General features: G+C 56.8%; 3 protein-coding genes across 3 annotated transcripts; 1 reads left to right on the top strand and 2 right to left on the bottom strand.

Annotated features, from left to right (window-relative positions):
* Nucleotides 1-1,426: 1,426 nt before the first annotated feature.
* BESB_027350 (uncharacterized protein) lies at nucleotides 1,427-4,405 on the top strand (the record flags this gene model as incomplete). The annotated part of the gene is made up of 5 exons (XM_029361409.1): nucleotides 1,427-2,214; nucleotides 2,531-2,670; nucleotides 3,062-3,320; nucleotides 3,716-3,833; nucleotides 4,295-4,405. The coding sequence occupies 5 exons, from the start codon at nucleotides 1,427-1,429 to the stop codon at nucleotides 4,403-4,405; spliced, it is 1,416 nt and encodes a 471-aa protein (XP_029215309.1).
* A 980-nt stretch (nucleotides 4,406-5,385) lies between these two features.
* BESB_027340 (Tubulin-tyrosine ligase family protein) lies at nucleotides 5,386-10,867 on the bottom strand (the record flags this gene model as incomplete). Its single annotated transcript, XM_029361408.1, has 15 exons — nucleotides 5,386-5,477; nucleotides 5,706-5,756; nucleotides 6,036-6,085; nucleotides 6,207-6,282; nucleotides 6,620-6,660; nucleotides 7,007-7,074; nucleotides 7,547-7,625; nucleotides 8,006-8,111; nucleotides 8,385-8,466; nucleotides 8,726-8,778; nucleotides 9,135-9,268; nucleotides 9,530-9,648; nucleotides 9,958-9,994; nucleotides 10,343-10,428; nucleotides 10,796-10,867. The coding sequence occupies 15 exons, from the start codon at nucleotides 10,865-10,867 to the stop codon at nucleotides 5,386-5,388; spliced, it is 1,146 nt and encodes a 381-aa protein (XP_029215308.1).
* A 3,967-nt stretch (nucleotides 10,868-14,834) lies between these two features.
* Nucleotides 14,835-23,662, bottom strand: BESB_027330 (uncharacterized protein; the record flags this gene model as incomplete). The annotated part of the gene is made up of 16 exons (XM_029361407.1): nucleotides 14,835-14,934; nucleotides 15,315-15,456; nucleotides 15,783-15,914; nucleotides 16,077-16,168; nucleotides 16,371-16,501; nucleotides 16,974-17,035; nucleotides 17,658-17,742; nucleotides 17,975-18,086; nucleotides 18,519-18,598; nucleotides 18,849-19,003; nucleotides 19,350-19,487; nucleotides 19,818-20,412; nucleotides 20,484-21,687; nucleotides 22,098-22,278; nucleotides 22,583-23,193; nucleotides 23,310-23,662. 16 exons carry the CDS (start codon nucleotides 23,660-23,662, stop codon nucleotides 14,835-14,837), a joined length of 4,173 nt encoding a protein of 1,390 aa, XP_029215307.1.
* Nucleotides 23,663-27,084: the final 3,422 nt, after the last annotated feature.

Genomic DNA, 27,084 nt, shown 5'->3' with positions numbered 1-27,084 from the left:
CTAGTTAGCGGTGACGGCAGTATGTGGCAATCGCGGGGGAGGAGAGTCTCCGTCGAGAACTAGACACGCGAACTCGGTTTTTCTGGGGTTTTCCCCTGGTAAAAGAGGTCATGGTTCAAGAAATCGTCGAAGCCAAGGCGTGATGAGAGGCAGAGAAAAAGGTGAACGGCTGGCGTTTGCTTTCGCCAACAAGACACGTGTCAAGTTCGGCATCCAAGCCATTCACGAGCTAAGGCAACAGCTGCAGTGCGAGCCCGTAGAAATGAGTTCCTTACGCCATGTTTTGCTGCTGTTTCCGCCGGAACATTTTCATTCCAACCGTTCCTTTACCTCTTTTGTCTTGGAGGGTAAGTGGCCTCCGGCGAATCTCCTTAGTTTTCTTCCGGCGTGTCGCGTGTCTGGGCGCAGACTGGGAGTTTGAATGTGTCACACAGAACAGATTTTGCTCTTTTCTTCCCTCGGAATCCATATACTGTACGCCCTTCAACTAAAATCAACTGAGAAGAGTCGCTTTTCCTTTCTCTTCTCTGAACATTTTTCGTCTGCGGCTCTCACGGTCCCTGACCGGCGACTCGCGTTCATCTCCTCTGCGTCACTCCCTCGGCGTGGCTTCCGCCAGCGCATGTTTTTGAATAAGCTTTTTGCCCTAGCTCCCCATCCAGCGGGGCTGGACTTTCTTTTCTCTTCTCTTTGGCGTGCAGAGTTTTCTTCGCTTTTTCGCGTTCCCTGCGTCTTCTTGGCTGTCTTTCGTTAGGGTCGGCCGCCCCGCTCGCGTAGAACTTCCCTGCCCTTGTCCAGGATCTCGTTCGTCTTTGCCCCTACTTTTCTGCCATCGAGTTTTTTCTCTATTTTTACCTGTTTCTGCCCCTCTGAGAGTGGAGTAGCTCACTCACTTGGATCACTGCTCTTTCTTCGCAGCGCGGCGAACGAATTACACAGAACGCTGTAGAACCTCAGCCGTCGACTGAAGTGCGAAGAAACGAAATAGGAGGGAGGAAGGAAAATGGCGCCCTGCTCCTTCGGCACTTCCCTAGGGCTTGTATAAAAAAAAAATAAGTAAAAGGGGTTCTTATGGGGAGAACGAATGGTGTCTGTGTATATTATTCGCTCCTCAGTTCGCGTCAACTTCTACTTCCCCTCTTTTCAAAATCAGGGTAAACTGGTAAATCTGTCGGTATCGTTTTTGATCTAGAGTTGCCTCCGGTGGCATCGTTATCTCTTCGTTCTCTCTCGCGCGTGTTTCTTCCTCTTCGTCTTCACCGAGAATGCCGTCGCATGTACGGCTGGTACGGTCCCTCTGATTCTGTCTCCGGCAGGCCTTTTGGAAGTCGTTCGCCCATTTTCAGACTTCTCTTTTTGATGCCTATCCTGCTTTCTCGCCTTTCCTCGCCCTCCCCGTTGGGTGGATCACGTCGTTTCCACCGCCATGACTTCGTCGGCTTTATCTCCTTCCTCCTCCGGTTTTTGGACAGTTTCGGCGTCAGGCTCCCGCGCAGCTCCCTCGACAACTTCGGGTGTACTTACACCGCAACCTGGGAGCAACACCGGCGGGTCGTTGGCGCATTCGTCCTCTGCTTCTTTCTCCGTTTCTTCTTCTCTGGCCTCTTCTGCCTTTCCTCCGCCGCGGGCCTCGACGTCCGCAGAAGGCTCGAGCGTCCTGCTTTCCGCATCTCCCTCTGTTTCGTCGTTCTCTTCGTCTTCTTCTTCCTCCTCGCCCACGTCTTCGCTCTCGCATGGCTCACTCCTCCTCAGCACCTCGCCGTCCGAGTCCGTCCCTGCGGCGCGGGCGTCTTCGCAATCGCCTGAGGAGCAGCAGCCGCTTCTTTCGCCGCGGCTCAAGACTGTCAGTGACCCCACCTACTGTCTCCTGTCTCCGTCGCAATCGCGCGGCATGGGGGGGGAAGCCGGGCTGGGGCGCCTGCCACCTCGCGGGTTCGCCGACCTGCTTCCCGTGCCTACTGGGCCGGAGGATGAGGCCCGCGCGGCTCTCTTGCTCCAAGAAGGAGGCGAAGACGCGCGAAAAACCGCGGAAGCTCTGTTCAGCGCCGGCAGCGCGGGCTTCCCTGAGCGAGACCGAGAAGGCGATGCAATTAAGCGCCTCTTCAAGGGGCTCCGCGAAGTCTCACACGAAACCAGCAACGCCAAAATCATCCTCTGGTTTACCTTCTTCTTCGCCCTCGCTGCCGCACTCGTACCCATGCTCCTTAGCTGCTTGTAAGTCCCCAGAAAACTACCCTGACGCATGTCTATACATGTATAAAAAACTGCGTAATTGAGTTCACAGCGTGTATATTTCATCTGCGGTATTGCTGCTACGGCCCCATTCATCTGCCGACCGGCTTCGTGGTTGCTTTTTACGCACATACTTGTATGTAGTGGACAGCATTCGCGCGCACGAGGTGCCTGTGAGCACTGTCTGACGGCGAGGTCGCTTGCGATCTGCAGCCAGCGCCGCTGTGCGCTCCGTCGGCCTCAGGCGAGGCGCTGAAACACTCTCTTCTTGCGCTACCGACCCTGCGTTTCCCTTCAGAAAGGGCACGGGAATCCGTCATCCGCATTACCAGTTTCTCTTGGCTGCAGTGGGCGGCGAGGCGTTCCTCGCGTACGCTCTGCCGGCGGCCATTGTCCTCTGGAATCTCCACGGAAACGACGACGAGGAAGCAAACAGCGGTGAGAAGAGATCAAAAATAACACTTTCATCAGTTCGTTTTGTTCTTTTCCGGCTTCGCATCGGATCGCAATCCGGGATCTGTGCAAACATCTGCACCTCTCTGTGGCTTTCTGCGCACCGGCGGCTTTCTCTGTTCCTCCATATTTGGACCCACACATGCATCTTCGTGCAAGACAGGCGATAGGGGGTAAGTTGCTCAGCTGCAGACGAATGTCGAGGCTTTTCTTTGTCTGTCCACGCGTCTCTTGGACGAGTGTATGTGCACACACGCATGTGATAAGACTACAGTTTTTCTGCTATGACTATTACGACTGCAGTTTCTACTGGCACGAAGATGAGATGTCTTGCTGCGCGCGTTTGACGGCTTTCGTTTGCGTTTTCGCGCTTCAGCGAGAGCGTTCTCACGGGACCGACGCGCCTTCTTCCTGGTAAATGTCTCTCGAATTATGTTGGCGGTTTTCCTCCTCATCGTCGCCGCCTTTAGCCTGCACTCGCACCAGCAAGAAGCGGAAGGCCGTGTCGATTTCCGCACGGTGAAGAAAACCATTCTCATCGTCGCCATCTGCCAGCTCGCCAGCGCCTTCGTCTTCGCAGTTCTCGCCGTCTACGCGTGGCTCGCGGCGCGGCTCATCGCGAGCAAAGCAATGCAGTACGACGCCTTCTTCCACCTGCCTCCCTGCTTTCTTACCGCATCTGTGTGGGATACACCACCGCCAAACTTCACCTTTCCTCCACTCCTTTAACCGGGCGCTCTGTCCCTCTCTCAACTGAGGGTAACCGCGCGAGGCGTTCAGCGCGTTAGGCTGTGTCACACGGTGTCTCGCCTGTGGCGCTACGGACGCCGCTTCTTGAGCGGATGCAATACATATTAAGGCAAAACTGTAAAAAGTAGACGACCCACGCGTCAGCCTGAATATGCGTCTGGTTTGTCGGTGCGCACGAAAGCGGCCATCCTGTATCTCCCTACACTTGAAGGGACGTCTCGGCGTGCAGGTGTGAGTCTTCGCTCTGTGTCGTTTCGCTGCTTTATTTCTATTTCCCCAGAGCGAGTGCGGTGACCGCGTGCGCCGAGGTTGTTGTCAGCCTCACGAACGGCTGGACGCATTTCTACGATTGCATTGCCGTCGCTAAAGCCGATTCGATCGTCGGTATTGCGCAAGAGGTGAGACTTCTCCGCTTTACACGAGCAGCTGCCCGCGCACAACTGGACGTTCATGCTCAAAAGACTGAGAGGATTCAGTGCTCCCCCAAAGGGACGCCGGGGGTGAGTGCTGGCGGAGTAGAAGACGCCGCTGTCTGTCACACAAACTTCTCTAGAACTCTGCATGCGTTCCCAACTTTGCGGCGGGGGGGGGGATGGAGAAAGCCCCACTTCCATGGGCGTGTGCTCAGGTAGCTCGCGCTCGTGTCGCGCGTGTGTAATTTTCGGCATTCGCGTCCACATGTTATTGCCAGTCCCCACTGGGTTGAGTACCCACAGGCGCGGACTCGCAGCTGGAAACGTTCGCGTTTGCCGGTCTGTTTGACATAGTCTCACGAGTTCAGCTCCCCCTGCCTTCGTCATAACCCCCATTCGCGTTTGCTCTGTGTTCTGTGGTTTTCTGCGGCACGACTGCGCTCCAGCGGGTGAAGTTCGTGGAGTACGTCGGTATCTCGATGGCGGGCGTCCTGTTCATCCTCGCTGCAGTCGATCTCTTCAGCCTCACGAGGCTTCGCAAAGCTCCTTTGGCGTGATGCCGACCCGAGGACAGCGAAGCGATTCGCGCCAGAATGCTGCATTGCTTTCTGAAAACTGAAAAACGTTTTTCGCGCGAACCCTGACCTCATCAAATCGAATCCGGTCGGCGATCCCGATTTTCAAATGGCTCCGAACGTGAAAAAGCTCTAACGCAGCTTTGATCGAAGTCGACGCATGCGCGGTTCTCTCTCTCTTTATCACCGCGGGGCTGCATGGAAATGCCCAAGTGTCACGTTCACGTTGCCGGCTTTTGAATACATTTTTGAATGCAGCCATTTTTCACCGCCTCTCTGCTTTTTCTGTGCGCGAAAAAACTCCCTTCGTGCACGTTTGTTTTTGTGTCGTGTGCTGTGGCACACGCCAGCACACCATGTGCTTCACTCGTCTCCAGTGTCGCTCGAGCATCACGCGAGGCTTCTGTCTGTGGCATGACTTTGCTTCTCTGCTGTAGTTTGGCGGAAAGCGCTCTCGCAGATCGTGCATACAAAAAAGCTGTTTGGGGATGGAGTGGCTCTCTATGGCCGCGCGGGCGGTGTCTTCTTCGAGAGAGAATTTTCTCGCCTCGAAACTGCAAGTTAAGCAGAACTGCTAAGAGCGAGGCTCGCGCCGGGTGACGGCTAGGCAAGACAGGCAGCCGCAAGCCGCATGTAAAAGAGAGCTCAGCGAGCCCTCTCTCTCCGCGCAGCCGAGCGGTAGAGAGAGACACCGAGCGGTGCAGCGGCAGAAGTGAGAGAAAGTGTGTGAAACGCCGCGAGACTCTAGCCGGGTGGGATTTGCAGAGTCGCGCTGCAGAAAAGGCGACAGCGACGCCGGCTTCCCTCTCCGCAGATAAAATATTGGGGTAGACACAATGGCGCGGCGCACCATGCCCACGCAAACGCACAGCGACATGCGAAGCGGCGGGTGGCGTCAGTTTGGGCATGCGCACAGTAAGCGAGAGGAGGATATGCCGCAGGACAAAGGAGCGAGTCTTAGTTCAGTTGGCTCGCTCAGCAACGGCACCGTCGCGTTGTGCGGCGAGTTTCTTCCCGAGACGCTTGAGACAGGACGTCCTCGAGGTGTCAGTGCCTGAACACAGCGTACGTATTGCCTATCACGAAAACCCAGTTGAGAAGGCAGGAATGGACGCGGCCTCAGCCACAGGACGCTGCGCCTCAACCGACTGGAGCTGCGTTTTTGACGGTGTGATGGCGTTCGAGCCATACGAAGTTTTCCAGTTGCGGGCCTGCGGAAATCAGTGAGAGAATCGCTTGGAACGCGGCAAGCAGTGGATGCCATTCAGGCCAAGCTCCGTACCTAGGTAACTGAGCGTTGCGCACTCTGGGGGCATTTCGTTGACAGGGCCTCCTGAGAATCAAGACACCCGACACCACGCACAGCAGTCTGCTTTACACTGGTGAAGAAGCGGACACCGGGGTAAGCTGGCGTTCGGCGCCAAAGCCCCGTCACGGTCGCTGTTACTTGCGTTGCTTCGAATCCCTAAAGTGGATGCTGCCCTCTGGACTGCCCATCGGCTGATGGTGGTGCTCACGGCTCCCGGGAGACGCCTCGCGCATCCTCAAATGTTGTCAGACTTGCAAGGCCCGCAGAGCGCGCAGCGTTTCGTGAGCTGTTCAGAGGTCTCACCCTTGTAGAGAAGAACGAATCCGCCGATGAGTTTCTCGTCGCCTGCCAAACTGAAGAACACGGATGGGAAGGCGCGACGCCGTTTTGTCATTTTGTCTCGCGGGATCAATCCTTTTCTGGGCACAGCAAGCGTTCTGGCACTCGCCACCGTTTCGCAGACGTATGCCTTACAACTTTTCCATGTCCACTATCGTCAAAACGTCGTCGAGCATTCCGGTTTTGAATTCGTAGTCAAGTTGCGTGCTCGCTGAATGAACACAGAAGAAATCGTGTACGCAGGAGTCGCGATGCTTTCTCAGAATTTGATTGCAGACGACAAAGGCTACCAGCTTCGGTACCTGCACGAGACAAGACTTATAGCCTATCGCGAACGGGGACGAACACAAGAGAGATGCTGCATTCCCCGTGTATGGTATCTTATTGGGGCGAACAGTACGCTGATGACCCTCCAGTCGCGACTAAGTCTCTTCACTCTGTAGTCTTGAGACTGCAGGCGACGCCCGACCTTGGAGTAGAAAAACATTTTCGTCGCGTTCTTGCCACGTGCACGTGCAAGACGTCTAGTGGTAAGCATTTAGGCTTGCCTGTGAGAGACGGAGAAGCGTTGACTTCCAGAAGCCAGGGCCTGCAGGCCAGGACGCAGAGAAAGAGTTATTCCCAAGAATTCTGGAAAGCGCCGAGCGACGGCAAATGCAGGCAGCTGCGACGTAAACTGTGGGGCGAGCGACCGCCGCCCCAGGGGAACGCTTGAGAACAGCACCTGAACGGCTAATTGGTTGCAGATGCCGTCGATGACAGAGATTTTTATGGCCTGAGAACGACCGAATGCGTGTATGCTGCTAATCTACGGATGCTGATTGTTTACAGCGTTGGTGGCAAAACACGCAAACAACGAGTTCACCGTGCCTGAGAAATCAACGCAGGCCGTCGACTTAAGACAGGAAAGCAGACAGTGCCTGGATCCAACTCACTTAAGCTGCGAGTCGATGATAATGTCGTATCCATACAGCTCGAAGCAGTGTTTGTCATTCATCATGACCTGAGGCACAAGCGGACTACACGTTGCCTTCGAACTCTCCAATGATCCAAAGGGTGTCCCCAGACACATCGTTGAAAGTGCCACGGCATCCGAAGCAGGCAGCTCGTGAGGCGATCCAGACAATTCACTTGCCGCGGCGGCGTTAGTCCACGCCAAGCGAGCTGTCCACTCAGCACCCACGGGCCTCCGAGCAAAGCAATGCAGAGGCGTGTGTTTCATATGGCAGAAAGGCAACGGAAAAAAGAGGCATATTCGCGAATAGAGGGTCATAAGGGGCGATGCTGTTGAAGCTTAGCACCAGTTCACGGCTTCGAGGAGCGCCATGACGTCTGTTGTGTGAGAAGGCACCGATGTCTCGCCCGCCCCGCAAAGTGCGCAGCACCCAGATATGCCGGTAAGTATATGAACATATATATGTATACCATATTTCAGGCTCTGAACTATCGATTCGTTTCCAAGCCCGCACATGTACCTTTGAGACTGCAATCAAAGGCTTCAACATAAGCTGCTGAATTTGCAACATAAGCTCGTTGACCCGCTCCTCCCCGAACCTGCACGCACGCCACCCAGGACGAAACGGAAAAGCCAACCAGTCACCTGAGCCGCCCGTTGCGCTAGTCGTCTATCCAGAGGCAGTCCTCTCAGATTCTTCTACCTCCCTTAGAACCTATGCTGCTCTATATTTCGAATCATACGTAGGTGCCGGCGCACGCACAAGTCCACAAAACTAAAGCGTATAGCGGACCCGGCTTGAAACAGGTGCCTGCGGCTTCCGTTCATCGGCATCGGAGAAGGATATGAGGAGCTCGCTGCAGCGAAGTCTCTGCGTCATTCGTGTGCCAGCCGACCTCTGTGTGACAGGTCCAAAATACGTTCTTATGGAGGCTGTCTGTGCCCATATATGGATACAACATCGAAAGAAGAACCTCACTTGGTGATGAGGAACTGCTTGACATTGCGCAGGAGCCACTTGCCCCCGAGCTCTTCGTCGTAATTGTCAGAAAGCTTTTGTATGGCTACGTTCGTTAAGTGCATGCCTGTGAGATCGCCCAAAGGCCAAATGAGCAATCGGGAGAACAGCTCACTTAGACTTTAAGAAAAGCACAGCTCTTCTCCGCGTGGCAGTCTGATATCAGCCCCGTGTCGTTTCTGCGCACTCAGTTTGACCGCAGCGCATGCGTCAAATAAAGCTATTCTGTCGCGCCTCCTGTGAATTTGCTCATCAGTGCCTATCTACTGTTTTACGTCGACCTCCTAGACTGAATCTCTGAGGGGGCCGCCTGCCAGCGCCCTTCGCTCCGGGGACTTACATAAATTTCCCCTGTGCTCGTCTTCCATGCTGAAGTGCATGTGTGAGAAGCGGGCGAAACCTCCGCGATGAACGTACACAGTCTGAGCGCGGAGCAAGGCATGCGCGACATACACGACAGAAGAGAAAACAACGTCGCATCCGTGGGTCTCTCACATGTGCCCCTCGTATTTGCGTTCATACAGACGTATTCACATGCCTACTACCGTGAACGAAGGGGGTCAGTGTGCATCTGTTACTTCTTCGAGAGGCAAACATTATCGCGGGAACGAAGCTAATTGTGTTCTAGCCCCGCGAGGCTCTGTGCATCGTTCGAGGCATCGGCAGCGTTATCCATCTTACGAGAGGTAAATACGACGTGACGCATGCGTACAGCCGAAGATCGAACTTCTTCCCTAATCGAGACTCAGCAGCCACAAAAAACACTTTTCGCTACCAGCCAGATCCGGCGGCGAACACTGGTACCTCAAAGCAAAGTGATCCCTTTGCTCGGCACATTTCGTTGCCATGCCGTAGCTACAAATACGTTATTTTTGCTGTGCTTCGCTCTCCGGAAGTGGCGATTTTCGTTCATATTGATGGGACTGCGCCCTCACAGAGGCACCACGCCGACGGATTGCATGCGCTTTGCGCACTTCGCTTCCGGGGGCCAAGCTTGTGCTTTCACGTTGCATGACTTCTCTTCCGTCTTTCGCATCTCTTCGGTCTATCGCTTCCTCATGCGTGGGATAGTTGCATGCGCGTGTCTTACCGCCAATAAGAAGAGGATCTTCAATATAACGCTGGCAGACATACGCTTCAGCTTGATGCGGTTCCTCGACTGCCTTGTCCATCCTCGAGCTCGCTGCTTCAGTCTTTCTCCATTTCAAGTCGCTCTTCCACTCACTGTTGAGAACGTTTTCGACAGAGTAGATTCGCGAACCGTATCTGTCAGCATCCGTCAATTTATGTAGCAAAGCAGTCGGAATGATTGCTCGGCTCGGTCGTAGTGCTGACTACGTCTCCGCGCAGAAGTGAAGCTGGCTCCTCTTTGTGTGACACCGCGCCACTATCCAATGCCATCACAAGAAGGATCGCCCTTTTCGTGGACCTGTCTATACGATGAGTTGATGGCCGCTTCATCCCCATGCATAACGCTCCACTAACCTAATCTGAGAGAGACGCTCGAACAGAAATATGCCTTTGCCTTGCGACCGTCCAATAGGTTTCATAATCCACATGGCATTCGGGGTCTTGCGGAACTCTTCTACAAACATAGAGTACTCCTGGGCGTCACAGTGAAGAGCACAGACGACCACCAACATACGAGGCACGATCAGCCCCAGCACGGATGCAGAGGAAGCTCCGCCGCGAGTCCGCCCTCCGTCGATAGGCGGCATGTGCTGCCGCCAGGCGCAAGCTCTGGATGACATAAAATTAGACCGCTGATGGGTCTTATTCACGAATCCACGAAACTCAAAGGGCGAGCTGGGAGTTCCAACAGTTCGAAGCTCGTCCTGTAGCCATCCGTGAGAGAAGGCGCCAGCCTTCCAATGTGGAGCCGGACTGTCTTCACGCGCAGGTTTCGGTCTCACCAGTGGAAGCAGAAAGGTCGTTGGACATACGTTGAAGCTGCACCGCACACGCAAAGCTAGACATGCTGGCTAAGATCCCCGCGAGGAACATCAGCTTCATTGTTCATGCTGCTTAGCAGCGCCACTTTCACTGAAGCAACAAATGCTGCGGAAGCGAGAAACGAGTGACTTGAGGTAGCACCAGCATGTCGCCAGGGGAATCGATCTTTTCCGCGGGAAGCGCCAAACGAGTTACCAGGGTGCAGGCATTGTACGCGGGAGTGTACAGGCGAGCGCACGCAAACTCTGTTCCGGATGTCGCACTTTGCTGCTGCGCTAAACCTAATACTAATACGATGAGGCCCCCTTGACAGTGCGGGCCAGCAACAACTGTGCACAGTCGCACCTCTGAGCCTCTTTTAATTTGCCATCGCGTTCCAGCTGCCGCCGATGACGTCTGAGGTTCCTAATGAGCAAGTCCTTCCGGGTCAACTGAACGACATTGCGCTCGCATGGACACAGACAATGATACTTCGCGTCAGCGCTGACCTTGGGGCACTGGCGTTACCACGCGGCGTGGTGACTAGTGTTACTTCAGAATCTACAGCTGAAGAATTCTGTGGAACCGTCTGTTTCGCCAAATTGAGGCATCTATGGTAGCCATCTTCGGTGATGAGCCTTCTGAATGCCACTTTGAGTGGCAAGAGGATTGACCGTGTACGGAGAAAATATAAGAAACAGAGTCTATGCGGTATAAAGGCAGGACGTAGTTCGGGATAGAGTCGACGAACTCGCCGCGTCAGATGGCTGTTCACATCACGGGTGGCATTCCCGAATTTTCACCCTTCCTTCAGCTCACCTCGTAGTGATTGCGGAAGTGATTGATTCGCTGATGAGGCAGGAAACGGAATTTATCAAAGTTCTCTGACATCCATTCTTTGTCGCACCAAAAGAAATCCCAATCTGTGTCGCTGCATATGACACATAAAGCGGCCTCCGATGAAGAAAGCCTGACAATCGTCTCTTCCGTTTTGTTCTGGGAAACGCTTACAGCATCCGTATTACTTTACAGGCGTCCACTGGATGCGTCTTGAATGAAAAGTATGCGCTCCCCTGTTCTCAGGGCGTGAGCAATCGCACCTGTCAGTCTCTCTCCATCCCCTGTTTTTTAAAGCATCATACACAGTGTTGTGGAAGGCCGATCGGAAGCGCACAGAGGGCCTGTAAAAACAAGAACGTGACACGTGACTCGAATACCCTCCATTTCTTCGGGGCACAGTTGGGCACAACATGTGTGTAAATACGCAACATCCATTTTGGAGAAAAGGGATGACCGCATGAACAGTTTCTGACTGGCACATAGAACATTGCGGCATCCCTCCACGCACACCCTTCTTGCGCGCCACCGGCATGCTGAAGTGGCGACACGCGTCATCCTCAGAACAGTGCTCGGAGAAGGAGTTACCTGTGCTGTCCGTCTTTGGTCAGGTATTTCCTGAGATACTCCGACATCCTCTTCTTGCCAAGCTGCCAGGGTTATGTTTTCTAGTCGCATGGCATGCTGTGTAATGTGCCTGATGATACTGCCCGTGTGGCGGTCAGGGGCACTCGCTCGCAGTGGATCAATCAGTGGCGCATCCGCATTTTCCCCGTTTTTCCGATAGCTGAAAGGCCCCCAAACATTGATAGGAATACAGATTATTTTCTGTTCTTCATAGATGGGAGTGGACGGAACACAGCGGACCCGATCCACATGGAACTCAGCTTTTTCAGCGCATCAGCCCGCTTACCTAGTCAGTCAAACAACAGTTGTATAAGCATGCACACGTTCGCATGCTGTTTCCATGATAGCAGACATGCCGTCGCCTGCCTATGTTCAGCCGTGGTGCCTACAAAACGATATAGTCCAGACCGACAACTACTTAAGCGAGCCGGCAGGTGCTGCCATGAGAAGTAATACAAGGTAACGGTGGGGTGTCAGATCGCAGCTCTCCGGTTTTGTTCAACGTCACTAGATACTGATTGTGTTGTTCACCAAGCAAGAGCGATGCGTCATGCTCAGCCGTTCTGCGGGGCGCTCGGCATGCAATTTGACGTAAACCTGACGGCGAAGGACTACAGCGGCCGAGCTACGTCAGTGAGCCGCTTTTCTCGGCGTGAGCAAGCAGGGGTTCGGTTTCCCGCAGACAAAGCAGAACGAACCGCCCCTCCAAGGAGGACGCCGAAGTCGCCGAGCCGGACAGTTCATGAGACGCATAGCCTACGGGTCTACTCAAATCGACTTCCGAACACAGCCTGACGGCTCCGCAGCCACATTGCTCTAGGCTTCCGACCACTCGCAGTGCTTACAATTACACATGAACAAAAGGAAAAGAAAGAGATCTTGGTTACTGTGACTCAGGGATGAAGGGCGAAGGGGCGATCGGGTCACTCGCAGGCTACACCGCACACCCGCTCCCTCCACACACCGGCAGAAGGCATTCTTTTCATGCCCACGCTTCCAGTGATTTACGCTCGCACACCTGCTGGTTCGCTTTGAGAGTGGAAATGCTGAAGAAGACGTAATGCAACACTGGAGACTTCGTTTCTATGCCTTCGTGAGAGCTGCAGGATGACAAACCAGTTGCCGCCTAGAGATGGAGCGCGTCGCCCATGCAGGGCTATAAGAGAATGCTGTCGCCAGTCCGAACCGAGTCCGTTTCGAAATGGTAATATTTGCACTAAATGGAGAGTACGTGCGTTCATGTGTGTGCGAGCTTCCCAGCTTCTTCTGCACTGCCAACTGCCTGGTTATTGCTGTCATGTCTCCTCGTGTGCGGACTCTAGGAGTGCTCCTGGGCACCGTCGTCAAGTGAGGGGAGACACATGTGATGAAATATTGCTCACAAACTTCTTCTTCTCCGGATGTGGTGGATTTTTACTAGTTTATCCTGCCACAGCGAACCCAAGCAGCCATTCGGTACAGCCTCATATTTGCCAGCAGCAGATCAGGCAACTCAGACACGTTCCACCACGTATCACTCTCACTGAGACTAGTTGATCTCACAGACGCTGTGTGCTCGGAAAATCCAGCCACGCAACTGCTCTCGTTATTCATCCGTCGAGAAGGGCGGAGGGCTGCTGCGCAGTCGCGCCTCACGATACATGCGCACAGGGCTTGAGAAGCTTATAGCAGGACATACGACAGATTGAACTGCTTTCCGGTAGAGCACTACGTGTTCGCTGACCCCTTTCCATACACTGAAACACTGATACAATAAATACCAGGACCACGCCGATAAAGATACGGGCGGAAACGGGAAAATGACTCTAAAGGCACGACAACGTCAATAGGGGTCTGCCCCCCCTACACAAGAAGGAGATACTCCGTTAACGAGGGAAAACCCGTATACAGCGGTGCTGCGGATCCGTGAAAGACAGGACATACAGATATCCCGAACTGGGGTAGATACTTTACGCGGGCTACCATTCCCATAGTCTACAGTTCGCTTCCGTGGGCTCGCATGGGTTTACAAGTCGATATGTTTAGACTTCCAAAAGTCTGAGCGGTGAACTAGTCAGTGCAGCCTCCGTTCCGAATTAGGATTGAGAACGCATGCCTGCGTGCATCCCCTTCTGAGAAGCCCTTCTTCAGGACTTTGGCTTCATTCTGGATTGACACTTGGAACGAAAGACGATACACGAAAGCGTACCGGACGCGCAAGGAAGTAGTGTCAAAGCGTATACGCCATCGCGCTCCTGTATATGCAGTTCCAGACATACATATCTTTGGCCCCCGCATAAACAACGGCTAACACGGCCCCAAAGCATGGACTCAGCATACGTACACGATAGATCTATGATTTGTGTTTTCCATTTCCTAGGAAAAACAGCGCTCTACCTCCGACCCTTTCCGACCTTCACACAGCACGTTTGCTCGCTTCAACCTTGTATCTATCACCGTAATCGCGCCTTGTGCAACGTCTGCGCAGGGAAGCTCGGTCACCGCGCTCGCTAACATACGCCGCGGGGCGACTAGGCTACACTGTTGACAAAATCTACTATTACAGAACAAGAACGAATGCACCTGTGAATACCGATATGTACACGAGAATTTCTCGTCAGACCCCATTGGGGAAGGTCCTGTGACACCCGTTATTACGTTCTCAAGAAAAAAACTGATTCCTCGACCCTCTTCACGTGTAGAGAACACACACCAACATAGAGATAGATACCCATGGACCCCAATTCACTAAACCATTTTTTCGTCGGTCCACCCGTACATTCCGCGGATAACTCGTGGGATCCCTCAGAAGTTAGGAAGTACCGCAGTGAGAAAAGTTCTACAGGGCAGACTGAGTCCAGCCACAGTCAATAAAAAAACATTAGGCCTTCACCGGGTATTTATATTGTTCTCTAGCTATGAGAATGGTGCAAAAGTCTCCCTTGCCCCGGAGAGGCACACACGTAGCAACCTGTTATCCGTTTTTTGGTAAAACCTTTTGTTTTCCGTAACTATGTCTCGCTCCAGAAGTGCGCGACCATATGCGCCACACGACTATATCCGTCAAATTATACCACCCTATAACGCCACACTTGGCCGCGCTGACTTGCGGAGCTCCCGCATACAGAAAATGTCAGCTGCCTACGGCACACACTTGAACGGCGGGACCGTTTTCGCCATAGCGTTAACAAGTCTCTCTTGCTGGTCTATCGCACGCCGCTTTGTGTCCTCTGTCGTATCTGCAGGTTCATCGAATTCCTGCTGCTTCCCTCCAAGTCATCTCGTCGTGGTAGCATCAGTGATGCTGCCTCGTGAACCGTAGCCAACCAGGCATTTTTCGCCGGCCTGCACACGCCCATGAAACTTCGAAGCGCGTGATTCAATCACTCCGTCTCTACGCGTGACGCTTGCGTTTTCATTCATCAACACCAAACCCCGTGAGATGGTCGATCTGAATCGCGATCTCCATGTAGTGCAGCAGCTCGTCCCGGGAATGATACTTGGGCAAGTCCAGCCTGAAAAATACCACAGCAGCGCGCATCCACCGCACACGCGCATAACTGCACAGCGCTCAGACACCTCCCCGTGAGGTCCCGTCCACGCCCAGCGGCCCCCAGAAACATGCGGCTCTTCATCCGTTCCTGAGCTCTCCGCGCCTCTTATCGCGAACCCTAAACCGCGAGCCAAATATAGAGAAAACCGGAGTGCCTTTTCTCAACGAACACACTAGAGCGACAATCCATCCCCCCACGTTGCCTTTATCTCTAGCTCGTGTGGGTAGCGAACGGACGTTTGCATGCACCGCCGCGCTCACATACGCCCCTTCCCACTGATAATCAGATGAATGGGAATATATGTGACGTCAGATATTCTACAGTTCTGGTGCCAGCCGTACCTATTAAAGCACGTGTGAGCGCGCGGCAGCGGCGCTGGACAGCTCTCGCCTCCGCGCTCAATGGGCTGCAAGGTGAATCGAGCCAGCTGCCCGCGGTTGCTCTCCAGAACTCGAAAGCCTTCAGACGGCACTCGGCTGGTGCCTGCACAGGCATGGATGCGACGCATGCGTAAAGCGTAGTGCTCAGGTTTATCACTGTGCCAGGTACAAAAATCGGGAAAAAGTCCATTCGGCGGACGGAGGCCGCCCCCTCGAACTGGCTTTCCCGGTGCAGACAAGCACGTGGGCGACAGGTACGCAGCCGCAACCCGAAAAAAGATGAGTGTCTGCAGAAAAGAAGTGGGACGACTGGGGTTAGGTGAATCAACACTCGTGACTTGGATATTTCGCTCACAACAGGTTTAGAGTGTGCACAAAAAAATAAAAATCGATAGACCCTGGGGGGGGGGTGCGCTTGACGGTTTGTACCTGTGCAAAACTGCAGAAGGCGCCCGCGTTCGTCGTCGTTGAATGTGTTTGCGACGATGTCCCAGAACCAGCGAACGACGGGGTGGCTGTCGTGGAACTCGCCAACGTACTGCGTGTGTCGCTTCCAGTCTTCTGCAGCACAACGGCGGTCTCGCACGCGAGAAACACACAGACATCACACGTTTTCCCTCGAGGCAGCCTCCTCCCGGCGCGAGAGTCGCCAACGCAGCAAAGCGCCTTCAGCCTCTCATGCTCCAGCACGCCTCGCAGCGACCGCAGGGCGGAGACGCTTACCGACATCGACGTAAGGCCGGCCATTCAAAATGAGGTCGAATTCACGCTCGTCGAAGACCCGAAGAAGGGGAAGCGGAACGACGCTCCAAAACCTAAACACAGAACGCCCGCGCGCCGCACAGCCACCATGTAGGCGTGCGCCGCGAATCACGAGATGCAGACTTCTCGTCCTTCCAAAATGCAGCACTCGGGTCGTCCCTTGTGTGGCGCAAGATCTCCCAAAAAATCTTAGAAAGGCGAGCTAGCCGCGAGTGCCTGATGTCTAGGCGCATGGAGGACCCGAGCTCTTCCTACCCCTGCTGAAGAGCCTGAAGCTGTAGGCGAACGCTATCGACCATCTTGCGTTTCGCCATCAGGTAGACGTATTCGTCTTTGTTCGCGTCGGTCACGCGTTCCCGCTCGCCACCCTCTTTCAGAGGAACTTCCTGGGCAACGAGAAAACAAAAAACAAAACGCCTCCGTTCATCAATCTGTTCCGCGTGCCCCAAGCAACATTTCCCAGACGGCGCACATACTTTGCTAATTTCCATACATATATGAAGGCGTCCACATACGCCTTGCGTGTATGCGCCGCCTCTGCCGCGCGGACTTCGGGACTGCCGCAGTCGTGAACCGCCGCGCAAAGCGCGCCTAGGCTCACGCATGCAACACCTCGCAGCTGCCTGCGGTTCAGAGAGGCGACTCGCCGAAAACTTGCAAGAAGGGGGGTGAGACAGCGCACCAAGTGAAACGCATGGACACATCGAGCGGCCGCGGAGCAAATGTTCAGAGGGCAGCGCAGACAAAACCGAATACACCCGCTGCAAGTCCGCAGCGCGTCGCCACGACGAGACAAATGTTGGACAAACGAAGGCTTAACCGGCAGCTCAGTGAACCAAAACTTGAGACGAACCGTACCTGAGATGTCCCGAAGTAGTCCTCGACCGCCACAAAAGTCGTCTCAACTGTCTCCTCGATTGCTGAAGACACATACAGCCAAGCGTCCGTGGCTCGCCACAGATTGGAACGAGCTGAAGGACTAGCCTCTGACTTCCTCAGCGCATTTATGTCCGCATATATAGATACATATATACGGATACACATTAAGACGTGGATATATATGGATAAACATATACTTGTGCGCCGGCAGTCGCTGCATTCACACACGCTCTCAGAAAGATGGTCTATAACCAAATTTTTAAAGGAACAGAGAAGTACTCGCTTCACGAACGACGTCCGTACAGCCAAGGAGGTACTAAGGAGAGCCCGGGCGAGCTCGAAGAATCGCGCATCAGTTCTCAATATCGGAGAGGCAGCAAAGCAGAGCGACGAGCACCAGGTATGTACGTAGTATGCGTCAAAAGATACACAGACACGCATCTGTCCACGGCTATGTAACAAGGTATTCAGCAACGCTGTTACCACGCATGCGGGTGAGTGCCCGAACGACTCCCGGCGCGCACGGAGCCGAAGATGCGGTCGCGCAGAAAAACGAGCGGACAGGCGCAGACCCTAGCGGCAAAAGAGATACAGAGACCGTGTCGAAAAAGTAGTCCGCTTCCAGAAGGCTGCGAGAGAAACTCTCGGCGAGCGTGAACTTACGATGTCGCCGCAGCCACTGCAGAGAGCGATGCAGCTGGATGTCCATCTGCGCTAGATCTTGAACCTCGAGAGACTGGAGCAGCAGCTGAGAAGCGTATCAGCACAAGCAGGACGCCGCGGCAAGGAGGTGAGACCCCGCCCTCTGCAGAAAAGCCCTTACGAAGCATGCGGTTGTGAAAGGAGAGCCAGACGAGACTCCCTGATCTAACGGCGGCGCCTTCCGTGCTCTAGCATCTCGTGGAGCCCGGCCGGGTCGGTTTACACCTCGAATCTGCTGCAGACGCTCGCGCAACGTATGTCTCTCTGAATCCGTGTACCTGTTTCAGAAGAGGTCGGCACAAGGGAGCCGCGAGAATCTGCCTGTCAAAGACCGCCTTGCCGAGGACACACCCGACGAAGCGGAAGAAGTCGAGATGCCCTTCGTTTATCCTGCATCGAGCACCGCGAACCGCCAAAACAGACAAACCAGAGGGAACTGAGCGTTCGCGCAGAGACCGGAACGGAGGGAGACATCGATTTACATGTATATATATGCATATATGTGTATATAACTACAGCTCCACACATACTGGCGGTCGCTCACTCGAGATCGCTCTATTCCCCTGCTAACTTCGACGCGTGTTTGTCTGTCTCCACTTCTACAAGCATCTGTGTTTTGAAATAGGGGGCGTCAGTCCCTGTGTGTCCATCGATGTCTCAGTGCCCGCACAACTTCCGTTGCGCGTAGACGCGTGACTAGTCGGCCTGTAGCTTGCGATTCGGGCGCGTGTGACTACGGGCCGAAATGTCGCCGTCGCAAACGTGGAAGCTCATCCACCGCGAAAGAATGCATACATCGCTCCTTTTCCGGTGGAGTCTCACCCAGAGAGCGGGTTGATTTGATAAGTGATCTCGTCGACCTCGCACTGCTTGAAGAGCCCCACGTTCGCGTCCAAAATCTTCTGAGAAATGTTGCGCAGCAGTCCAACACTCGCTGTCACGAGTCACGTGCAACTGGATCTACAGACGCATGCGCACACTTACAAAACACCCGTGCGTCGGCGTCCACGCGTCCACACCTTCCCGCGCCCTCTCATGTGTTTCAGTATGCGTGGCTAGAAGCTATCCCTCTGGCGACCCTATACCGCTTGCCAGCTCCGGCACTCGGCGCCCCGAACCCGACTCTCCACGACAGAACGCGCTGCAGCGCACCTGTGAGATAAGAGTGAAGAACTCGCGCGTCGGGCCTCCTGCGTCGGCCGCGCACTCGCCCTGAAACTGGAATTTGAACTCCTTGTGGAAGTCGTGCGGCGACAGGGACTGCATCCGCTCGAACGCCGCTTCTAAGAGCTCGTGTCGACGGACATCTGGACGAAGAGCGCCAGTCACCACGCACGCCACCGCCGTACGTGCGAGACACGTGAATCCCTCTTTCCACTTACGTGCAACTCTATCAAAGGGCAGAGTGCCAGCGAGTTCTCTTCCCCTGCAATCCCAGTAGGGAGGGTGTGGAGACAACTACCGACGCATGCCTGACGTATCCGGTCGAACGGGCCTCTTCAAACCTGTGCTGCAGCCTAGCGCGCGCCGCCGTCTACTCGGCCCCACCTACGCGGTCCGACAGACACTGAGCAACCAGCTGCAGCCGACGCAAGACGAGATGCGGCGCGAGACGCGCGCTCCGGCTGGCGGCTTGGCGACCCTTCAGCTCACCTATCACAACCCAGGAATGCGCGAAGTGGACCCTCATGCTGCTCAGCTGTGCGTAGAACCAGTCTTTTTTGACGTTGAAAGGAAAGCTCGCCAGCTCCACAAACTGGTCGCAGTTCGCCTGGCCGAATTTTCTGTACGCTGGGACGGAAGAAACACAAGAAAAGGAGGACAGGTTCTGCGACATCGACCGACAGACCAGCACGTGGGGGATGCGTGAACTGTGGGCATGCACTCCTTGAATAAAGTCGCTTCAGTGACGTGTTCTGCGCCGTCGCCCTCGCAGGCATCGCGGCAGAGCCTGCCGGCAGAGCCTGACCTTCTCAGAGTCCCCTCTCTCCGAATTCGTGTTGCCCTTACGTCCCCCCCCTCCATCCCCTCCCCCCCTCCATCCCCTCCCCCCTCCATCCCCTCCCCCCCCCGCCATCCCCTCCCCCCCTCGCCCGCCGCCTGCTCGGACGAGGCGCCCACCTCTTCTGGCGAGGGACTCTTCACTCCCAGCCCGCTCCCCACGCGTCAGTTGCACCAGCGAGTCGAGCAGCAGGTTTGGGTCGAGTGGCCTCGGGTCGATAGGGCGACTAATTTGCCGCCAGGCCCGCGCGAGACCCGCAGGGGGCGCTTCGGCGCCCTGACCTGCTTCGCGTCCACCCACTTCCCCCTGGTCAGGCCGGCGCGCCGACGAGGCTTCCGACGCTGCCTCAGGTTCGCTGCCCGGTGAGTCGAAGCCGCGGCCTCGCCTTCCCGCGGGGCGTCGTCGCCGCGGTGCCCCGTCGCTCTCAGGCTCCGGGTCTCCCTCCTGCGTCGCCGCCCCCTTTGTCTCTTGACGCGCAGAGCCCGACAAGCCCAGAGCCTCGGGCGGCACGGGGCTGCGTGGCGGTCCCGACGGTGGCGTCCCTGGGGTCTCGCCCCCTGGCGCTGAGCACACCTCGAGGGCGCTGCTCGTCGCCCCGCCGCCACCTGACTCTGCTCTGTCGAAGGCACTGCTGGAGGGGTCGCGGAGCTCCCCCTCCGCAGAGGAGCCCAGTCCTGCTGGGCTGTCGCCCGCGGTCGTGCCGCTCGGCGACCGCTGCCCCCCTCAGGGCTTCGCCGTCCGGCTCTCTCGCCTGCGCTGCCGCGGCACGGACCGCCGCGGCGCACATCACGACGGCCGCTCGCCCCGCCGCTCGCTTCGCCAGCGTCAGGCGGCGAAGCTCCCGGTTCGCCGAGCCCAGCCGCACTCCCGTGGCTGCCGTGCAGTCTGCGGCGGACGCTGTCCAGGCTCGCCCGCAGGCGGGAAGACGAGCCAGGGGCCCGGCCGCTGTCTCTGGCTTCTTCGGCTGCCCCCGCCGGCGGCGACCGCGCTTGCGAGCCTGGCGGATCTGCCTCGGAGCTCGAGGTGGTGTGCGCCCACCCGCTCGCCCCGCGAGCGTCGCCTTGCGCGCCACCCCCGAAGAGCCGGGAGCCGCTGAGCGCGTCCAGGTTGGCGTCGCCGCTCCAGTTTTCACTTGCGGACGCCGGGACCGACGACGGCGCGGTCGTCGGGCTCGTTTCAGACTGAAACGAGATTCGATCTGTGCCCATGAGGGAACCGTCGCTCAAGTCCGCATCGCCGCCCCATGGCGGCGCCAAGCCGCTCCGCGTCCATCTGCGCCCTGCCGCCCCCTCCAAGTTCGGCAACAGGCTCCCGAACGCGACGAAGCCGCCTCCCGCGCCGCCTGGTCCTCGAACGGCTGCCTCGTCAGGCCAGAGCCCAGCATCTGCCTCCACCACCCCCTCGAGGCGCGCCGCGACGAGGTCGTCGCTGTCGTCGACGGGGTATCGACGACGCGCCACAGGCACTTCCGCACTCAGCCCGACCGGCGGACGAGCTGGGCTGCGGTGGCGGTGCGGCACGGCGCCGGGGAAGTACCGTGTCGGTACCTCGAGGTGCGCCCGCGTCCGCTGGAGGAAGAGACGATGCGCAGGCGTCGTGTGCAGTTCGATCTGCCGCAGCTGCCTCACGAGCTGCTGGCGGCGCTCCAGCACGTAGCGCGGCGGCGTCGGCGTCAGCGAAAGACACGAAAGCGGAGGCGACGGCGTCTCGAGACCAGGTCCAGGCGCTTCGACCACATCGTCTTCAACGCCGCTGGAGGAGAGGGGCGGAAGCTCCGAAACGCTCTGCGGCGGCTCGGGTCGACAGGTCAGAACAGTCCTCCTGCGCTCGCGGGCGGCGGGCGACAAAGATGACGGTGGGCTGTCCCCATCGTCTCGGAAGAGCGACCGCAGCGACGTCAGCGCCGCTGGAGGACGCCGATGCGACGCAGACGCAGGCGGGTCAAAAGTAATCAAACCGCTCTCGACGCGCCCAAACCGATCGTTCCAACTGCGCAGACATAACAGGAGAACGACGTTCTCACACTCAGACATCCGAAAGGAAGAACGCGCGCAATATATACAAGCATACATACATACACAGATATAGAGATAGATGTACCGTCACGGCGCAGCCAGTCGCGGAAGGTGTGCGTGTGCTGGAGTCAAGCAGGGCCTGTCCTGAGAGACGGCGGGGCTGAACGACGGCGGCGCCACCTCGGAGAAAGGTGAAGAGACTGGCGCGCAGAGACGCACGCGCAGCAGCAGCAGCAGGTGAGAACACAACTCGCACGATACAAAAGCTCCCGCGGCGGAACATGCGCAACGCTGAATCCTAAACCCCTAGGCGAGCACCTGGTTGCTGATGAGTTTTTGTAGACGCAGAGTGGGCTCATGCAGTGCAGAGCGAAATGAACTTACCAGCCGATCAAGCTGTGCAGACGATCCCAGTGCTGAGGCTCCAACTGCACGCGGAGCTGCTCGGCGACCAAACATCCATCAATGTGGACGAGGACTTGGCGCGCCGTGACGCTTCCCGCGAATGGATTTGCACTGCAGAATGAGCGCAGCGAAACATACAGAAAGACGACGCGGGTAAACCCTGAACAAGCCGAACGCCGCCGAGGATGACTGCATCGGTCACACACAGAGGCTGCATCTACCCATCGTGACACGAGGCTGCGTAATTCACGTCAGCGGCGCTGCGATCTCACCCCCCTACGCTATCAAACAGAACTCGCGCAATTAGCCAATGCAGCATATATATATATATATATATATATGTAGGGCGCTGCTGCATCTGGAGCGAAGCTCTTTGGTGTTTGAAGGCGCCTCCTTCTTATCTGTTCTCAGAGTTTGTCGGGGACGCCTCCACGCGATCTCTCCCATCTCTCGTCGGGTCTCACCAGACAGGGCAGACGATTTGAGCTTCGCCTGAACGCGGTCGGTGGCGCAGCGTGTCGTGCGGCGCCGCGGCGGCTTGCCAGGCTCCAGTCCCTGGCGCGCCGTCCCCGTTTGCGCCCTCTCTGCTGGCTGACGGGCCTTCGGCGCCCGGCACTGGGGCCTGAGAGGCGGCGGATCTGTCGTCGGAGAGACTTGCAGGCGTCGAGGACGCCCGTCTCGCGCGGAGGCGTCTGCGCCGCGCCGCAAAGGCGAAGAACGCCCGCACGCGGCTTCGCCGATTCGGTCGGCGGCTCGAAGGCGCGGTCTGCAGGGCCTCGCCCCCCCGCTCCCCGTCCAGCCGCCACTAGGCCCCGAGGCAGGTTCTGAAGGGCGGGCGGGAGCGCCCGTTGAGCTCTGCCACCCCAGGGCACTGCCGGCTGACGCGACGGCGGCTGGTCTGTTGAGCGGCGCAGCGTCGCTGCGCAAGATGAGCAGAGGCCGCGCATCGGCTGCAGGCGCAGGACGCGCAGACAGGGACGGCTGGCGAGGACAGGCGGGGGGCGAGGGCGGCGTGTGCAGCGCGTCAGGGGCGGACGCCAGAGCCGCCAGGACCCGCGAGTTCGTCGACGCTCGCCTGAACAGACCAGTCGGAAAGAATCCAGGAACGGCGACGAACTGGACAGTCTCCTCCGCCTCTCGAGCGCGCCGATCCAAGTCCAGGGATCGGTGGCGAGACCCCGAGGGGGGTACCGCAGTCCGCCCGCGGGGCGTTCGCTGGGGGGGCAGAGCTCTCCAGGTGCTTCCGCCGCTCTGCCACGGGGGAGCATGTTTATCATCCGCCTCCGCGGGGCGGAGTTTCGAGGCGCTGCAAGCAGCTCCAGTCTGCTGGAGGCTGACTGGGTAGACGCCCGCACAGCCGACAGGGAAGTTGTGTTGGTCAGCGGGCGACTGTCGTTTGCAGGGGGGATTTCGTTTGCGACGACCGTAGACGAAGACGAGCCACGGCCGCGCAGGCCGAAAAGGGCGTACACCGACTCCCAGCGAGACCGGCAGTAGCGCCGGTCGACGAGTGAGCCGCCAGGCTGCTGGTTGCCGGCGCTCATGCTTGAGTTCGGATGTCCCCAGAAAGCGAGGAAGCGCTTCAGCACTGCGAATGCAGCTCAGAGCATACAGAGACGTGCATGGTTAGAGGCGGGACCCCCCAGAAAAACTGCGCTGGCGTCGACAGAGAGCAACTCCTTCGGCGAGCGACTCGGCAACTCGAGAAAAAACTGCGCACACCGCCGTAAGCCAGGGAGGGCCTGAGGTGCCAGACGTCCAGAGCCGAGAAAACCCCCGAGAACAACTAGCGGGACCCGCTAAAAAACGACGTCGCAGAGAACGAATTCAACGGAAAAAGTGCGGGGCTTCAGCAAGTCGCGAAGCGACCAATCCCTATCTGGAGAGTTCCCAGATCCGACACGGCGCGGCGCAGGAATTGATTCCCGGACGATCTACACTTTCGCAAGTTTGAAGAGTAGTCCCGCCACCGGCCGGAAGCTCGATTTGCAGGGATTCTTGGGGCACCAACGAAAGATTTTCGTGGCAGTAAAGAAACGCTCTGGCACAGAGTGCGGTCGAAAGGGAGCGAAGAATCTAAGTGGCGGCCACGATTAAACAGATATACACATGGCGTTTGCTTTCGATGAAGCAGAGACACGCAGTCCTGCACGAGCATCGTCATCCTCGGAGTTTTTGGAGTCAGCGGACAGACTTCCGCCTGGCACACAGCAGAAAACGGACCCCCCCCCACGGGCGCTGATCATGCAACGAAACAGAGGAGCGGGATGCACCGAGAGAAAGCCGACTGAGGCAGTGCGGTGCGCCGCCACACGAGGAAAAAGGCTCTTAGGCATTAGCTCAGTGAGTCGTCTGCCGGTTTTCGAGTGGGCAGAAGATCTCGGGAGAAATGCAGGTCGTACGGCCTCTGAAGCACAGCGACAAAAGCCGGCTCTCAACATGCGAAGTTGGGCACGTGCAGCAAGCGGGAGAGAGACAGGGACCAGGCCAGCGAGACGACGCTGCAATATCACGAAAAATCGAGGCAAGACTACGACGTACAAAGATAAAATAGCGGAGGGCAGTCGGCAGTCGGTCGCGTATGTGACTCGCCGATAAAACGCGCTACAGTCAACCACATCACCTTTTCACAGAAGCACGTGGCACGGAAGCTGGAGCGGAAACGAGGCACGCGAGCGGCCGCGCGTCGATCGACGGGCTGAACGCATTCAGCGCTGCTCATCATTCGATTCCCTCGCGCCAGAGAGGAGTTTACGGCGCCACCTCAAGTCCGTAGACAGACCGCATCTCGGTTTCCCGCGTCTGTTCCCTCGTTTTCTCGAACTGGGAAACATGTTCTTCACACCCACACGTCCCGAGTCGACAGGCTGCAGCCAATCAGCCCCTGGCTGCGGTCGCTCTGCGCCGCCAGCCAGCACCGCGTGTGGCGAGGAGGCGCACGCGTTCACGTGATGCAAGGGACTGGAGACTGCTGTGTGGAAGGAAGCCAAAGCCGCAGTGCTGAAGCGCGGGAAAGTGCGAGTGTGCGGACTGACCACAGAGACGCCTGTGCGGGCGATCCGTCTGTCCGCGTCGAACGACCCGCGCCGACAGCCGGTGTGCTGCGCGCAGACTTCTGCACAGATCAAGTAAACGCCAAGTGAACGCAGAGTGAGCCTGTCGCAACCTGGTCCCTTCCAGTGGTTTGCTGACGCGCTGGCCGCTAGAAACTTGCCTAGACAGCTAAAACTGTTGGATTTCAATATCACTGTCATGACCATCATGTGAAGTGCATTAAGTATAGCGGTATCCAGCGTATATTTGAAAAACCAACATTTGTATACAAGCACTAACATGATGGTCATGAAAAGCACAAGAGAACTTGGATCCGGTAAGCAGAGGCCTTCGAGATCTAAACCAGTAGTCCAACTCGAAGTATATACTCCCCAGAAAAAGGTAGTTTATATATAGAGAGATAGTCCTAATTATTCCGTACAGACTAACATCAAGAAGGCGACTCCCAAAGTGAATGTCATGATATTCGTACAGTGACGTACTAAACCAGCCTGGGATCATCCAAGTACTATGTATGGTAAGATCGAGCGTGGACTATCGAATGAAACTATGTGCTCCAACGCTAGTCCCAGTCTCTACATGCAATACCAATCAGATAACAACTGAAGCACGAGTCCCGTGAGTCGTGCGGCGCTCGAAGTGAGGGATCGGAAAGGTGGGCTAGAAGGGGGGGGTGACCGGCATACGCGGCAGCGGCGTCACACCCGCGCTGTTCTCCAGGCCACCTCGTCAGATCAGTTCGACCATCTGAGGCGATGCAGCGCGTGCGGCCTGCACGGAGTCTTGTCGGATGCAGCAGCATCCATGGCAGCACGAATGAAAGGCAGGGACTTCCGCCTCCGTGAGCAACCATAGCTCGGGAAAGATCTTGCTGTCCGCCACACTGCTCCAGGATAGAAACACGCGTTAGCGACGAACTGTGGTCGGTTGACTGCATGCCTCGCGCTTGAATACGCTGCGACGACGCCTGCGTCTCGCCTCTCGCGGCAGGAAAATAACGCTACGCGCTGCTGACAACGATGTATTGTGGCCTGAGCCTACTGCGAGTGGATGGGCTGGAGGCGCGTCGCCCCTCTCTAGCGAAGCATTCAACTGCCTTCTCGGATTTGGCACCCCTCCGCTACAGCCCAGGGGATACTGTGCGGTGGTCTGCATGCTAGCGACCGCCAGCGCTCTCAATTCAAGCTGAACTCTGCAAGCCACTCGCAGCAGACGTCTCGCAGCTGCGTCGCCCTGCTTCAGTGTACTGGCGAAAGAATGCAGCCACGTCTTCTGTGCGGAAGGGGGGGCGGGGGCAGCTGCGTCTGCACACGCACGCGTGATTGGCTGCCTGCCTGGGGCTTGTGCCTGAAGCTCAGCTGTCTAATCACTTGACTGGAGGATTCAGTACTCCACAGTCGAGTTTTCTGAGTTACCACAGCCACAACGCCCTGAGCTTCACACGCTCGTAGTCTTACCAGCCGTCCTCACGACGTCTGCCGCAAAGGCGTTTTCTTGCCAGCGCGTCGGAGCTGCATCTGAGTACTCTTGAAAACTCACTGTACGTTGAGTGCGCGAAGCCACACCTCAAGTCTCAAAATTTCAGTCACAGGAAAACCCAGATTGTTCGCAGCCTGGTGATACGCTTGAAATGTGCCACCAAAAAAAGTCCAATGCAGGGTCCAACCCCGCGATTCCGTGCTGAGGCGCGCAGCGCGCCATCCTCACTGAGAATCAAATGCGACGCTAGCTAGAAGCGAACGTGTCCGCGATCCGGCGCTCCAGGCGTCCTCAGGTCCGCTGCAACGCCAAGCCCACCACCACGAAGTTCCGACGGCTGCCTGGGCGATCTGTCTCCTCCGCCTCCGCGAGACTGCACAGGCCTCTCGCGCGAGCGCGAACCAGAGTCCCGCCGAACCCTAACAGCCGTGTT

This window comes from Besnoitia besnoiti, assembly GCF_002563875.1.
Source record: "Besnoitia besnoiti strain Bb-Ger1 chromosome Unknown contig00015, whole genome shotgun sequence".
NCBI lineage: Eukaryota > Apicomplexa > Conoidasida > Eucoccidiorida > Sarcocystidae > Besnoitia > Besnoitia besnoiti.
Note: the sequence above shows the minus strand (reverse complement) of the source record. Positions and strands in the feature narration are given on the sequence as shown.